This window comes from Varanus komodoensis, unplaced genomic scaffold (assembly GCF_004798865.1).
Source record: "Varanus komodoensis strain SLA01 unplaced genomic scaffold, ASM479886v1 scaffold10, whole genome shotgun sequence".
NCBI classification, from domain to species: Eukaryota; Metazoa; Chordata; class Lepidosauria; order Squamata; family Varanidae; genus Varanus; species Varanus komodoensis.
This window is the reverse complement of record NW_025335269.1, coordinates 35,460,905-35,474,731: the sequence shown is the minus strand read 5'-3', so window position 1 is coordinate 35,474,731 and position 13,827 is coordinate 35,460,905. Positions and strand designations below refer to the sequence as shown.

Here is a 13,827-nt window from a genome sequence, read left to right as displayed (position 1 = left end):
AGGCCACAAGTCACAGAGTGAGCTTTCATGGTTGAGTGGGGATGGAAAAGTACCCAGATCTCCCAGGTCCCAGTCCAACCGTCTATCCTACACTGGCTCTCAATAAGACTTTTTTGGTGAAAACCTCAATAGATTGTGCCCTTAGTAATCAGGGTTAAACACAACCATTGAAGAACACTGTTTTGAAGTATCATAAATGAGTTAATTGTGCTTCCATAAAATTGTGATCAGCTAAAACAGCTTCTCTGTTGGGATCGAATTTATCACAACAGCCTCACACTAAGCGGCAAAACATACGTTATCTGCTCAAGCAGTATTCGTGGGGGGGGGGACTTGTGCAGCTAAGTAAATCTGGTAATGTTCCAAATCCACAAAGCAGAGACTCTCAGACTTGGTATATTTAGCACAGCTCAGAGTTGGAAGTTAAAGATTTTAGCATGCATTAATAAAATTAAGAATTACCCAAAACAAAGAACTGTCCTAGGCAAAAGTATTTCCTTTCACATGATCAACCTGGCTGTAGCATTTGGCTATCTGCCAAGCCCCAGCTGTTCTGCTTTCCTTAAACTATAGTATAACTTCCAAATTCTTTGCAGCATGTCTCAAGCACAGGCAATTGCCAAATACAAGACCTTGGAGGGATTACTAAATCATTGCTTTATAAATGCAATTTTAGTTTGTGTTGATATACCCAGACTGAGAATATAACTGTTCCACCAGGGCAATTACTAGGGGTTGTCAAAAACAATCGTGACAGAGTAGGTTTTAGTGGCAGGGAACATGTGGCCTTCCAATCAGCCCTGCCCAGGAGTTAATTGTGAAGAAAGATGGGAGCTGTAGTCCAGCAACACCTGGAAGTTCACATATTCCCCATCCCTGCATTAAGTTGTGTGAGAGAGAGTTGCTTAAGCACTAACTCAAACAGCATATGAGAGAGTCGTCCAACATTATTAAAAAAAGGCTTCAGCTGTGTGATTTTTAATCAAACTTCAAAGTATTAGAGTATCCAGATGACATAATACAGTTTAAGTCAGAATTAAACAGATAATTTGAGAGCAAGAGGGAGAGAGATGATAGATCAGAATGCATCTACAGTATATGCTATTTTTGAAAAACAGTTAATTGTGTGGACACTACCTGAGATATACACTTAATTTTGATGGATTTAGTTCTTGCAGCAGGAAATTTGAGTTCAGATATTACAGCAAGACAAAAATTAGTACAACATTTAATATGTAAATAGCGTCCCAAAAAATCGCCTTTTAGCTTTCAATGTCAGCAAGACTGACTGGTGCACATGAGAACAAAAAGTCTCTCTCAATTTGGGATTAATTTTGGATACAACAGGGGCAAGAACGGTTGTCTGTGGAAAATGATAGTGAACAATATCTAATGGGGACATTGCACAAGCTCATTCTGCGGCTCACTTTCTGTGCAAGTGGCTAACTATCGTGCAAATGACACCTACCATATGCACAATGAAGATTTAATGTGTCCCACAGGAAGCCCAGGAATGACCAGAAATGCTTGGTTCTGCACTGGGGCACATCAGAGGAACAATCTTATGAAAGCATTTCTGTTTGTTTCTTCAGAGGAAACTCTAAATCTCCAGTGTGTGAATGGTAGATCTCACCTGCGATAGATAATTTGCGGAGACACAACAGAACTGGCGGTTGGATATCGGACCTTCAAATTCCAAGCCAGCTGTTGCAAATCAGAAGACCATCCTCTCTCCTGTCATCTTCTTTTTTGGTATGTGTTGGTACATTTGAATATGGGGAACTTTTTTTAAGGAAAAAGGAAACTGGTTTACTTTCTTTTTCAATTTGCCAAAACCAGTTTACACAAGATACCTAGTCCAGTGGATTTTTTAAAAAAAATCGATCAGTGACATTAATTCATCTTAAAGAACAATGCTGTACAAAGATGCATGGGCTCCAGTGTTATGCAGCCACGTGAAAGTCCCGCTATGCTAGCAGAATGTGCGATATACCTATACCATGGGAAATACGCTTGGAAAAATGCTTGGAAAATTAACGACATACCACAACAGGGGATGAGCAGACTTATGCTAAATCCTATACCTTGTTTCAACCCCAGTCATGTTCCCAGTGGTGGACTTTTATGCCAACAACAGAGTTGGCAGAAAAGCAATTCCTCCTACTGAACTCACATGAAAGTAAAACACTAAAAATCACCATCCTCCACTGCTGATTCATGATGATTAAGAACACAATAAGGTGCCATTCTGCACCCAATCACAGTGTACCAGCATCTCTATCGCAACAGGGATGCCACCACTCAAATGACAAGATGTGCACTATCGTGTCTATGTTCCCTGGTCTCATGTCTATACACTTAAACACACAAGGAAAAAAACACTGACTTGTTCCATTTAGGTCAACCATTAAACCATCTTGCACATGTTCTTGAATTAGCTGTAATGTCCTTTCAAATATTTCTCCAGCTCTTGCTTGCTCAACAGTGTAAGGATCCCTTGGGTATCGAAATAAGGCTAGCAAATCATTAGGAGAACGCGGACGACTAACAGATAAAAAAGGGAAAAGACATAAAAATAAAGGTTAAACATACTACCCAGGAGTACATGCTGGTCTTAAACCTGAAACTATTGACTTATGGATTAGTAATATTAAGACTATAATCCACAAAAGCTCCAAATATTATACTATTACTATTCTATAACTATATATCTCAATCACTTATTCCAACCTGGAAGCAAAAATTATTATTTTTTAAATAGCCGCTGAAAACTGGTAAACAAAGCGAAAGTAACCACTTTCTTAAATGTCAGGGATAAAACTGTTTTAGCATGTTCAAATCCTCATAAATTCAGCATTCTTCAGTCTACAGAGTCACCCCTAAACTCCAGCCCATATAACCAATGAAATATCCGTAATGTATAGGCATGTCTTAAGGAAATGAATGCTGAATGACACCACCCACTGGGAATACAGGATATTGGCATCTGGGTGAGCAGATTTTGGATTAATTGTAAAGTGGGAGGAGATGTCTTGTCAATAAAAGAAGGACAGTATCCAGATCGGCAAGAAAACTTCCATATCTCCCCAAGCTATTGTTACAAACTGAACGAGTAATATGCCAATATGTTGTCAAGACGAAAACAAAGCTAACATGTGACACGATACCTGTCAAACAAATGTGTGCGCGTAGAGTTTATTGCTCTGTCAACAGTAGCTATTGCTTCCACAATCGAGCTTGCTACAAATGGATCTCCATTTCGACTGACATCAGGAACTACAGTGAAAAAGAAGGAAAAGCTGCAAGTATTTCCACACAGACATATTACTCTGCATAAGCAAAGTCTAGACACAATGTAATTTAAATGATGAAAAGTGTCTTTCCCTTCGAATATTTTATTTTTATTTTATTGAGAAAGAAAACTACTGATCTCCTGGGAATGATATAAAACATTTTGAAATTATTCTTTTGCAATTGCAATTAAACAATATATTCATAAATGTCGTAAGTATACTTTTAAATTGCAACAGTTTAAACAATGAAAAATTGTCAAAATGCAATACTAAAAGATAATTGAGTCCTCAATCAAAAGCAACATTTAGACAGATAGCCTAGACAGATGTTCAGCTAACAAACCACAATGGCTTGTTAATCATGTTGCACGAGCTGGTCTCATGCCAGAGAAGCCTGCATTATTGCCAGTGCAGCTTGTGTCATTCTAACCTGGTTGTTGTGGCTTGTTGCTATGGATACCAAGCCACCCAATACAATGTTCCAAGGTCCTGGATAGCTCGTTACTCACAGCAACAGTCCATCTTGGCCAGCTTCACAGGACACAGTAAGCCACGCTGCCAAGCATGTGGCCAAGAGGAACATGGTCTAGCTACCAAGCCACCATGGGAGCTCTGATCCATCATCTCCAGAAGGCTTCAGGCTACAGATTTCTGAACACCAGTCCCACTCCCCTGGTATAAAATATGACTAATTACTTTAAGAACTGACAGGATTTTCAAATGCAGTACATACAGAGTCTGCTGTACAAGTGGAAACAAAATACGCAAATCTCTCAAATCTTCCAATTCTTTAGGGACAACTAAGGCATATACTTAACTCCCACCTGCGGTGCTATTAAATAACCATCATCTCCCATACAAAGGGAGGAGAGTCATCCCTAGGAAGACTCCACTATGAATCTTTTTCATACTCTTAGATAAGCTTCTAGATGTCTTTCACATCTGCTCTACTACACTTTCCTTGCAACAGGTTGCATCCATTTGCGTCTCTCTGCTGGCAGAATGGCATCCATCAAGAAAGCTAAGCCACTACTCCCGACTACCCCTCCAAAGGATGACAGCGCCCCCGGTGAAGGTATGGGAGGGGGCTGCTGTATGGTCTACAGGTTGGAGGAGAGAATGTGGAAATTCTCATGCAATCTCTCCTACTAATGGCAATCTCACGTAGTACTGACAGACTAGTAGCCAAAACAAGAGAGGTATCTTTCCCAGTGCTGCTCCTCTGGATTCATTAAAGAGAGTAGAACCATTCAGGTGAAGTATCTTTTAGCTCCTGGAATATATAGGCTGCATATTGGAAGCATTTCATAAGTGTGGTGAATTTGTATACTAATTCACCCCTAGGTCTGCTGTAATTAATCTTACCATTCACACTTAGTACCATACTAACTGAAGAGTATCCAATAGTATTCCTTGCAACACATTCGTAACGGCCCTGATCTGCTGGTCCAACATCACGAATAGTAAGAAATCCTTCAAGGCTAACATGAAATTTCCCACTTTCTGTGACTTGAACTCCATCCTGCAGCAAATCAGAATGCCAGATTATATGATGATGATGTGATGCAGCAGATGATGTGAAATTCTTCAAGCTGTTCATTTTTAATTGGGGAGGGGGGCAAGTAGGACTTTGATTTTGCAACTTGAATACTTTATGCCCAAATCATATCCATTAGTTGTATCTGCAATGTAAGTATTAAATATTCATTACATTTTTTTTCAGGGTAGCGCATCGGGGCAGTACCCTAAAAGGTGACCACCCAGGATTGCCATCCCTGCCAATTCCCTTCTGCCAACGATGCCCACTGCTCATTAGTGGAGAAAAGTCTTCTTCCCAGAATCTTTCATTGACCTTAAGGAAGACTCATACAATTTTTATATTATTATTAATAGCATCATTTGCATTATTACCTTTGGGGTGATCTATGCATTTTTAACATTTTTCACCTCCAGGGAGATTCATGTAACTTTATCCATTTGTTTATTTAGAAACCAGAAGAATTCTCACTAAGTTGCTAAAGCACTGAATCTAAAAAGGAAAAATCTAGGGAAAAATAATGCTACATTTGTGTAAGTCCTTCCAAAGTTTTAAAAGAAGGGCTGCTGTCTAAGGAGCTGATGAAGTAGCTGGCTGATGAAATAGCTGCAAACTGACTGCAGTCATATCAAGATGTAATAGAGGGGATACTGGTAGTTAGAAAGTGATTGTTTTGCCTATTTTGCCAGGTGGCTCTCTCATGTTTTAAACAAACCATGATGAAACAACTCTGCTGAATCCACAACAAATAAGCCAAGCGTTCTCATTGGGGCTTGTTTGTGAAAACAACCCTTGACAGAAGAGCCATGTTGAGACAACATGCTAAGCCACACATGGGGAGAAGGAATCCACTGTGTCTTGGGTGAACCAGGTCAGTGACTGGCTGAAGATCACCAATGGCAGAGATGGGATCCAAAAACATTGTGCAGGTCCTACTGCACTGCTCTGACAACTACAGTCGAACCTCAACTTTCATGGGTTTGATTATTCGTGAGTTTGCCATCAATAATTAGGGTTGTTTTGCTTTGGAGTTTTGTGGCCTATTGTCTACCACTCTAAAGATAGCCACACAGGGAACGCTCCCCTTTCTGGCCACCGCCGTAGCCACCCTGGAATGGTGCACCAATGCCCAGCGAGGGTTGGTTGGGTGTTGGACTTGGGACCAGGTGTGCAGCTGCGTGCAAGGCTTGTAACGCAACACAGGACAAGCTCCCCTGGAGTAAGCTGTGCTCTGGTGTGTTGGGTCTTGCTTTAAGCTGAAGGTTATTCAAATTGTGAAAGCGGTAATTGTAATACAGCTCCCAGTACACATATGGTCAACAGTTTTAAGAGTTAAGGTTTGGGGGCGCCTCGAGATATTTGCAGTTTTTCCATTTTCATGGGAGTCCTGTACCCTTAACCCCTACAAATGTGGACGGCGACTGAACACCAATTTGCATTAAAGTACTGGCATTAAATGGGCATCAAGATAAGCTAAAACTTATCATATGCTTGGTTAAGGAAAAAATAGGTACTCTAAAATATACAAAATATTCTGCAAAATTGCTACACATGGTAGAACTACAGATTCCACCTCAATATCATGCCTTTAAACCTGGTTGTTGCTTCTCCTGGGCAAACCAGGCCTTGGATAAATGTTACTTGTAGCAGAGAAGCTTGGATAAGAAAATGATGCTTAACCCTTCGCTCATACATTGGTGATCCCCTGCGCTTGCCATTTGTTAGCTGCTTTTCCACCAGTCCAGGTTGAATCCCCATTATTTCTGTTGAAAAACAGAAACAGGTCCTGAACTTGGGCTAGAGAAACTTGGATTGCAGGCTGGAGCTGCAGGAGGGAAGCTCTCAGGCAAGCAGAAGTGTCAGGCACTCTGCTTTTTCACAAAGCTTCTCAGTTGTGACTCACAGCTTTCTGGAAGATCTTCAAAGTAACAAGATTAACTGCAACTACCAGTTAATAAAAAACCTGCTCACAGTTTTTAGACAGAAAAGAAACATTTGGGAACTGTTTGCTCTGTAATATTGCACAACACAGGAAGCTGGAAACACATGCTTATTGTAAGCCAATCAAGTATGTGCATTACCTTATTCCATGTTATCACTGGCTCAGGCTCTCCTTGAGAACTGCATGGAATCTGCACATTTGTGCCAACTTCTACTGTCATATCACTTGGAACGTTAGCAAACACAGGAGTTACTAAAATGAAGATAACAAAGAAGCAGTGGGAAGCGGTTAAGCTCTTGAAATAAAGAGCAGCATTCCAACTAATTGAAGTAACATGAGAGTGCGTTCCTTTGAACTCACTAGCCTGCACCTTAAGTAACGACTGTCAGTCTGACCACATTTCTTCACTTTCTTAATACTAATTTCCATTGGTAGAGGGTTACTTTAAATGCACACTTTACATATTGGGAGACACTTTTATGTACTTTATATAATAATAAAGCTTTTCATAGAAACACTTCCTAATCATTTTTTCCAGAGAATTCGGTTTATAAGTTATGGTTCTTTATGTAGTTTTAATTTCTTCCTCCTCAGAGGAAGGGATCAAGAGCATCTAACACCAGTCCAGGCTAGGGCTTCAAATATCAGGCCAAAATGTGGCTCTTTGGTACTCACCAGACTTCTTTCCCATGCTCAGCCCTGGCCAAAAAGCAAGCTAAGCTGAGATTAAGTCTGCAAACGTTCAGGAACGCTAGCAGCTTCTTTGTGCAAAGGATGTAATGCTTTGCACAAAATATGCAAAGCCCAAAACTCATACGTGCAGAAGCAGAACTCTGCTTGAACTTGCTTCCTGTGGAACAGCCATGTGAATGCTGCGTGCAGATTGGACTGAAGGCAGAGAGAAACCTGCCCTAGAATCCAGGGAGCCAAGCTGAGGAGATCTTACAGGTTCCCACCCCTAAACCAGATTCCTCACACATTCCTACTCCAGATTCTCTCAAGTGGGTCATAATACTGCTCCATAAGAAAAGTTTCTGATGGATGCTTGATACAATCAAATCCCCACATCATTAGTACAAGTATAACAAGCCATGCATAATCGTAAGTAACAAAGCGGCTAGTAATGTCAGCTTTAAATTGCTTTTGAAAATAAAATTACAGTTTTCCAAGCAACCAACCAACAATTAAAAGAGTTAATATACTGTTCTAACTTTCATATTAATACGGCAGAAAATCTCTCATTTCAGACTCTTTGCATATACCACTAATTCTATTCTTACAGTGCTTCTTTTCGCTCCACAGTGCCCTCCAATTATTTCCCTGACTGCACAACAGTTGGACCCATTCCAAGCTGGGTTTAATACAGCCCTTCATCCTTCTTTATACTTGGTTCACCATAAAGGCAGGTTAGAAAATAAGTCTGTCCTTCTTTCAGTAATTTAAATTGAAGATGTTTAAAAACAAAAAACAGCACAGCACAATACAACACAACACAACACAACACAACCAAACCAAACCTGGACCATACCTCTAGGCTGTACACTCAGATGGACAGCTACTCTTTGAGATCCTACAATATTGACAGCTTGACATTCGTACTGGCCTTGGTCATGTAAAGCCACTCTAGAAATCCTCAGGGTTCCAGATGACAATACCAAGTGCCTTCTATCAACAGAAAGCTGGCTTCCTGAAATGTAATAAACAAATTTGGGAAAAAGGAATTATTGCATCATTAATTAATCACAAGCCAAAAAAGCTTATCTTCAAGAGGTAGGAGCAGAAAAGTTGTGGTGAGATGCATGGGTGCCTCTGTATGTACAAGAAAAGCCTTGGTAACCTCCAATAATTGGAAATTAGATTTTAACATTATACTGAGAGGTGTAAGACATTATTAATTTCATGCACCTCATTGAGAAATGATGCTCCACAGAATCTTAAGTCCTCCGTGTGGTCAGTTACCTCTCCCCTTTGTCAAAGGTAAGTTTAACTCCTGAAGAAGGTAGGAAGCGAGTGAGGCAGGCACCGTTAGCAGAGGAACTAACTCCACTTTGATTGTGACTATTCAAAGGGTCTGGACCCAGCTTAAAATGAGATACGCTATTTAGGAATTAGGGAGAGTACATAATTCAAATTCTATATATTGTAAACACACCCACATAATTAAATTTTACCAAAGAGATGCAAAGCTTTAGACACAATCACATGGAAGGAATGTTGCCATGAAATAAGAAAAGAAAGCTGACCATCCTTTACAATTTTATTCCCATGTTTCTTATTCCTTTCTAGCATTCCATTCCATACTTGTAGAACATCTTTGAGATAACAGAAGTTAAAAGAAGCAGAATGAAATATCAAATATTATTTTTGCATATCCTTTCTGTTGTATACTCTTGCTTACTTTTCTATATGAACTGCGTAAAATAAAAGGTGACCTGATTTTGTTAAAGGAAAGGCTAAATCTTTCCAGTCTGATCATGAACACATTATCTAGAAACATATCCCAGTCCAATCAGCAGTACATATTTCAAAGTAATCAAGGTAATCTAGCAAGCACTTTAATGTGAGTATAAACAGCAACACATGTGCATCTAAGCTCTTTCACCTGTTACAAATGCAACTGTTCCAGATTAAAACTGGGATAAATCAGTAAATAAAACTGGTGCACCTGCAAATGTGCATAATGGATAATATGTTTATGCATGTTCAGATGTAAAAAAAGGCCTACAGCTCCCACAATACCGAGTCAGCTGACCCTTTTCTCTGTCTAATACATACAGGATTGCACTTTTAGAAGTGGAATAACTTCACGATACTACAAGCACATGTAGTGTGATGTCAGAATCACTAGTAACATCCTCCTGTGGTAAGGTTTTGCTTAAGTAGTCATATTTATGACAGTTTAAAAGCTCTGATAATTTTGTTCATCTCATCTTCATTTCTGTTATACAAATGCACTCAAAACACCCAAGTTAACTCAACAGCGGCAGAAAAATGTGGGGCAGAGAAATCAATGGAGCAATAATGGAAGGAGAACCCTGTGGAATTCCTAATAGGGATTTGCAGCTGTTTCCCAACTTCTCCCATATCAGCCTCAAAAGTAATTCAAAGGTTCCTCAAATGTTTACCTCAAGCAAGAAGTGAGTCTTCAAACCACCTCCCCGGCCCCATCCTTCTTGCCTGGCTCTATTATGGTCAGCAGTGCTGCTCCTTCGCAGCATAAGCACAGGATCAGTGGGATGTATGCGGTGCTGGCATGGTGCTAGCAAAAAATTTTGGCTGCAGGTCATTGCCCCGCTTTGCCCAGCAAGCACAGTTGACAATGCAACAGCCCCGGCGTACACGGCATGAGGTCAACAGTGCTAGCGCTAGATCATCGGCCCCAGCCCTGAGACAGCGCTGGCCATTGCCGTGAAAATAAACATGCACAATCCATGCTAGTTACACCAACTACTTCAACAGTATATGATTTTTCAAAGCTTACAGAATTATTAGTCAAAATAACTACCTCCTTTAGTCCAGGCAATGACTGGTTGTGGGTATCCCTGTGCCTCACAAGGAAACTCAACAGTTTGTCCTTCGATCACCGCTCTGTCTTGCGGAGTCACAGTAAACTGAGGTACAGCTGTGTACAAAAAGTAAAGTTACTTTAAATCAGTAAGAATATATACTTTGCCATTAAATGGGTTTCTTTTGTACTTCATTAAACCATGTAAGGTCAGCACTTTAGATCATAGTGTGAACTGATTAGCACAATGGTCAAGTCCTCTTGGTCCTACTAGACTTCAAGTCAGTAAAAACTAAAAACCGAAACAGGGTGCAATTTAGGAATGGTTTCATCAGGTTGAAAAGTTTTCTGGATTCAAGGTATCTTGTTTCCATTCCTTCCTTTAAAAATTCCTCAGTGCTTTCAAGTAGAAAACACAATGCAATTGTTACTGGAGAGCATACTGGTAACACATATGCATGTTTTATTGGTTATCGTTATTGGTTATATTTTGTTTTCTGCCTGTTTCCTATTTATATGGTTGTATTTCTATTGTATTTTAACTTTACTATGGTTTATGGGTTGCTTGATATTGTTATTTATCTTTATCTGTTATATATATCAGATAAAGATATATATATATTACTGTGAGTTGTTATTATATATTATATTATATTATATTATATTATATTATATTATATTATATTACTGTGAGCTGCCCAGAGAGCCTTCGGCTATGGGGTGACATACAAATTTGTTTGTTTGTTTAGATTTCTATCCTGCCTTTTTCCTACAAAGGGCTCGAGGCAGCTTACATCATTCTCCTCCTCCATCTTATCCCCACAACAACAACCCTGTGAGGTAGGTTGGGCTGAGAGTCTGTGATTAAATAAACACACAAACAAATAAAATACTGGTAACTCAGTGCCCAGAGGGTTTGTTTGGGAACACAGGTTGCAGTTTTATAAATCAAATAAATAAAATAGTGCTTTTGGAAAGAAGAAATGGCAGAAAGTGAAACATAGGTCAATCACTGAGGGTGCAATCTCACAGCCTCCCAAAATTATCTTGGTGGGGGGGGGGGGTTCATCCTATTATTCCAAAGCTGTTATTCCATCACAATATTCTGACTGCAAAGCTGAGTCTCCAAGCGTGGAAAGAAGCACATACGCTGCCTCCCTGGGAATCAGCCTCAGAGAAGGCTAAGAGGGCATGCTGGATGGAGGACGGGGAAAGGAGCAACGTGGGGCCAACCGCTCGCACCATATCCAGCTGATGCCCCAGGCGTGTTCCTTCCCCGTCCACAGCAGTTCATGTAGGTGACACAAACAGCTAACTGGAAGAAATGCCGGGTGTGAGGCACAGAGGCACCAGTGGCACCGCCCATCCTGCACCGGAGAAATGTAAGCCTCTGTTTTTGGAGGCTTACCTTCACTGAGCATACAGGATGCTGGGTCGTGCCCTAAGAGAGCAGAAGGACATTATCAATGCTTGCAAAAGTGATCTGACTTCCTCAGCATTAGGTGATTAACAGTGCAATCCTATGCAAGTTTGGACGAGAAAAGGCCTACAGTTCCCAGCATGCCACAGGCGCATTCTTTTTGGAAGGTTTTTTTTCCTGCCCAGACTTGCACAGGATTACACCATCTGTTGGCTGCTGTGGACTAGAAAGGTGGTGGCAATCAGCTGGTGATAAACCATGACTGCATGCTTTTATATAAAAATATGAACCATTAGAGAGTCCAGCCAACTCAATGCATTCAATTGAAAATAACCATTATATTTGTTTGCAGGATTTTGCCCATCCTATTCAAACATTTTCCCTAGCAACATTACATAAGCTACACCAGCAGTGCCATTATTAGAAATAAAACTTTACCCTTGTTTGGGGCTGGGACAAACCTTTCAGAATACACCCTCCTAGAATCCATGGACTGACTTCTGAGCTTGGCCCAGGCCTACCAAGCCAGCCAAGCCAAGAGGAAGTCTGTGAATGGTTCTGAAACCAGCAACCTTTCCTGAGAAGGGCAGCTGCAGGAAGTTAAGAGGAGCGCCGCAAGCAGGTGCACCAAGTGCCAATCTTTCTTCCTCACTCACTGCTGCTAGTGGTGGGTGCAGAAGAGCAGCATTGCTTGCACGGGACGTGGGGCTCAATTCCTGGCAAGCACCCCATGAATGCTGGCCATGCTCACCAGGAACTTGGAGTCAGGGCTGGAGCAAAGTGGACCAGAGTCCAGGGAGTCACGGTCAGGATTTGATGGATTCCCACTCCCAAACAGATTCCTCCGCCATCGCTACTTCTGTTGGGGCAGGATCCTATTGCATGGGTTTAAGTGTCATACAATTTTCAGCTTTTGAACCAATGCCCTACATTTAGATTTCCTTGTTAACTGCCATGTACCTTGCACAATGATGAACGCAGTTGCATGAATGTTGTCTATGCTGTTGGTTGCAAAACAGGTATACTCTCCACCGTCTTCCTGTTCCACATTTTGAATATAAAGCCCTCCTGATGGAGTTATGGTGATGCGGGGGTCATTTGGCAAGGGAGTCCTATCACCTTTGGTCCACGTGATGCGGGGTTGCGGATGGCCGGTTGCACTGCATTCCAAGGTGACACTTTCTCCTACCAGTACTTCTGTATTTTGTGGGTGAATCACAAAACTGGGCCTAGCTATTAAAAATGGAAGAATAACTGCTTCTACCTTTTGTTTACCATCTCAAAAATATGGAACAAAAAAGTCATGTACATCATTAACATTGTTATGCCAGCTTGTGTACAGTTCACAGTGCCAAATATGCAAGAAAATAAAAGCAGTAATTAAAGACACCCTTTTAAAAACCAAGTAGATGTGAAAACTGACTGACCTAATATAAAATGGAATAAGGAGACAAGGTAGGAAGGACAAGGTAGGAAGAACAAGCTGAACTCTCATTCAATTGCAATTTTCTCATAAAATTATTGCATTCAAACAGTTTTAATTTCTGCAGTAAATACTTCTGATCACTGAACTTCACCAAGAGAAAAACAGATTGAAAGAAAGCTGTGGACAGGAAGTTCCTCTCTGTAGCCACCACTAATGTGTTTAAGATCTCTCTTACCCCCATTATATAGGGAATCAGAGAAATCTAGTCACATCTAATTTGACCCCCAATGCTGCAGATTCACGTGATTTACAAGTACATTTACAATGAAGTTCTTCTGTCAGGATATTTTGAACAGTTTAACCATTTTCTGTGTTCCAGATTGGGACAGAATGCAAAAATAATGTGTATTAAACCAACCTCTTGGGTAAGAACTACGGATCCAACAGTTACACGTTACAACATACGTGGCATTCTAATAAATCTACTTACCTGGTGAACCAAAGTAGCGCAAAGTAACTTCTTGAGTTTTCACTTCTCCTGCCACGTTTTTTGCCATGCACTGGTAAATGCCTTGGTCTGTCTCTTGAGTATTCTGAATCATTAGGGTGCCATCATCAAGCAAATTCAAACGAGAATCTGCTTTCATGCTGAGCTCATTACTATGAAGAAAAAAATCTGTAGCTCTAAAACATTTAACTCACAA

The 13,827-nt window shown here is 40.6% G+C and overlaps 1 protein-coding gene across 3 annotated transcripts in view; it reads right to left on the bottom strand.

Annotated features, from left to right (window-relative positions):
- The window catches only part of PXDN (peroxidasin), an 89,142-nt gene that overhangs the window by 19,361 nt on the left and 55,954 nt on the right, over positions 1-13,827 (bottom strand). For all 3 annotated transcript variants that reach the window (XM_044418785.1, XM_044418792.1, XM_044418800.1), the window contains 8 exons: positions 13,614-13,783; positions 12,658-12,930; positions 10,278-10,394; positions 8,301-8,459; positions 6,912-7,024; positions 4,659-4,815; positions 3,168-3,276; positions 2,387-2,544 (listed from right to left, as the gene is read on the bottom strand). In XM_044418785.1, coding sequence (XP_044274720.1) covers positions 2,387-2,544; positions 3,168-3,276; positions 4,659-4,815; positions 6,912-7,024; positions 8,301-8,459; positions 10,278-10,394; positions 12,658-12,930; positions 13,614-13,783 — 1,256 coding nt within the window. The remainder of the gene's footprint in view (positions 1-2,386; positions 2,545-3,167; positions 3,277-4,658; positions 4,816-6,911; positions 7,025-8,300; positions 8,460-10,277; positions 10,395-12,657; positions 12,931-13,613; positions 13,784-13,827) is intronic.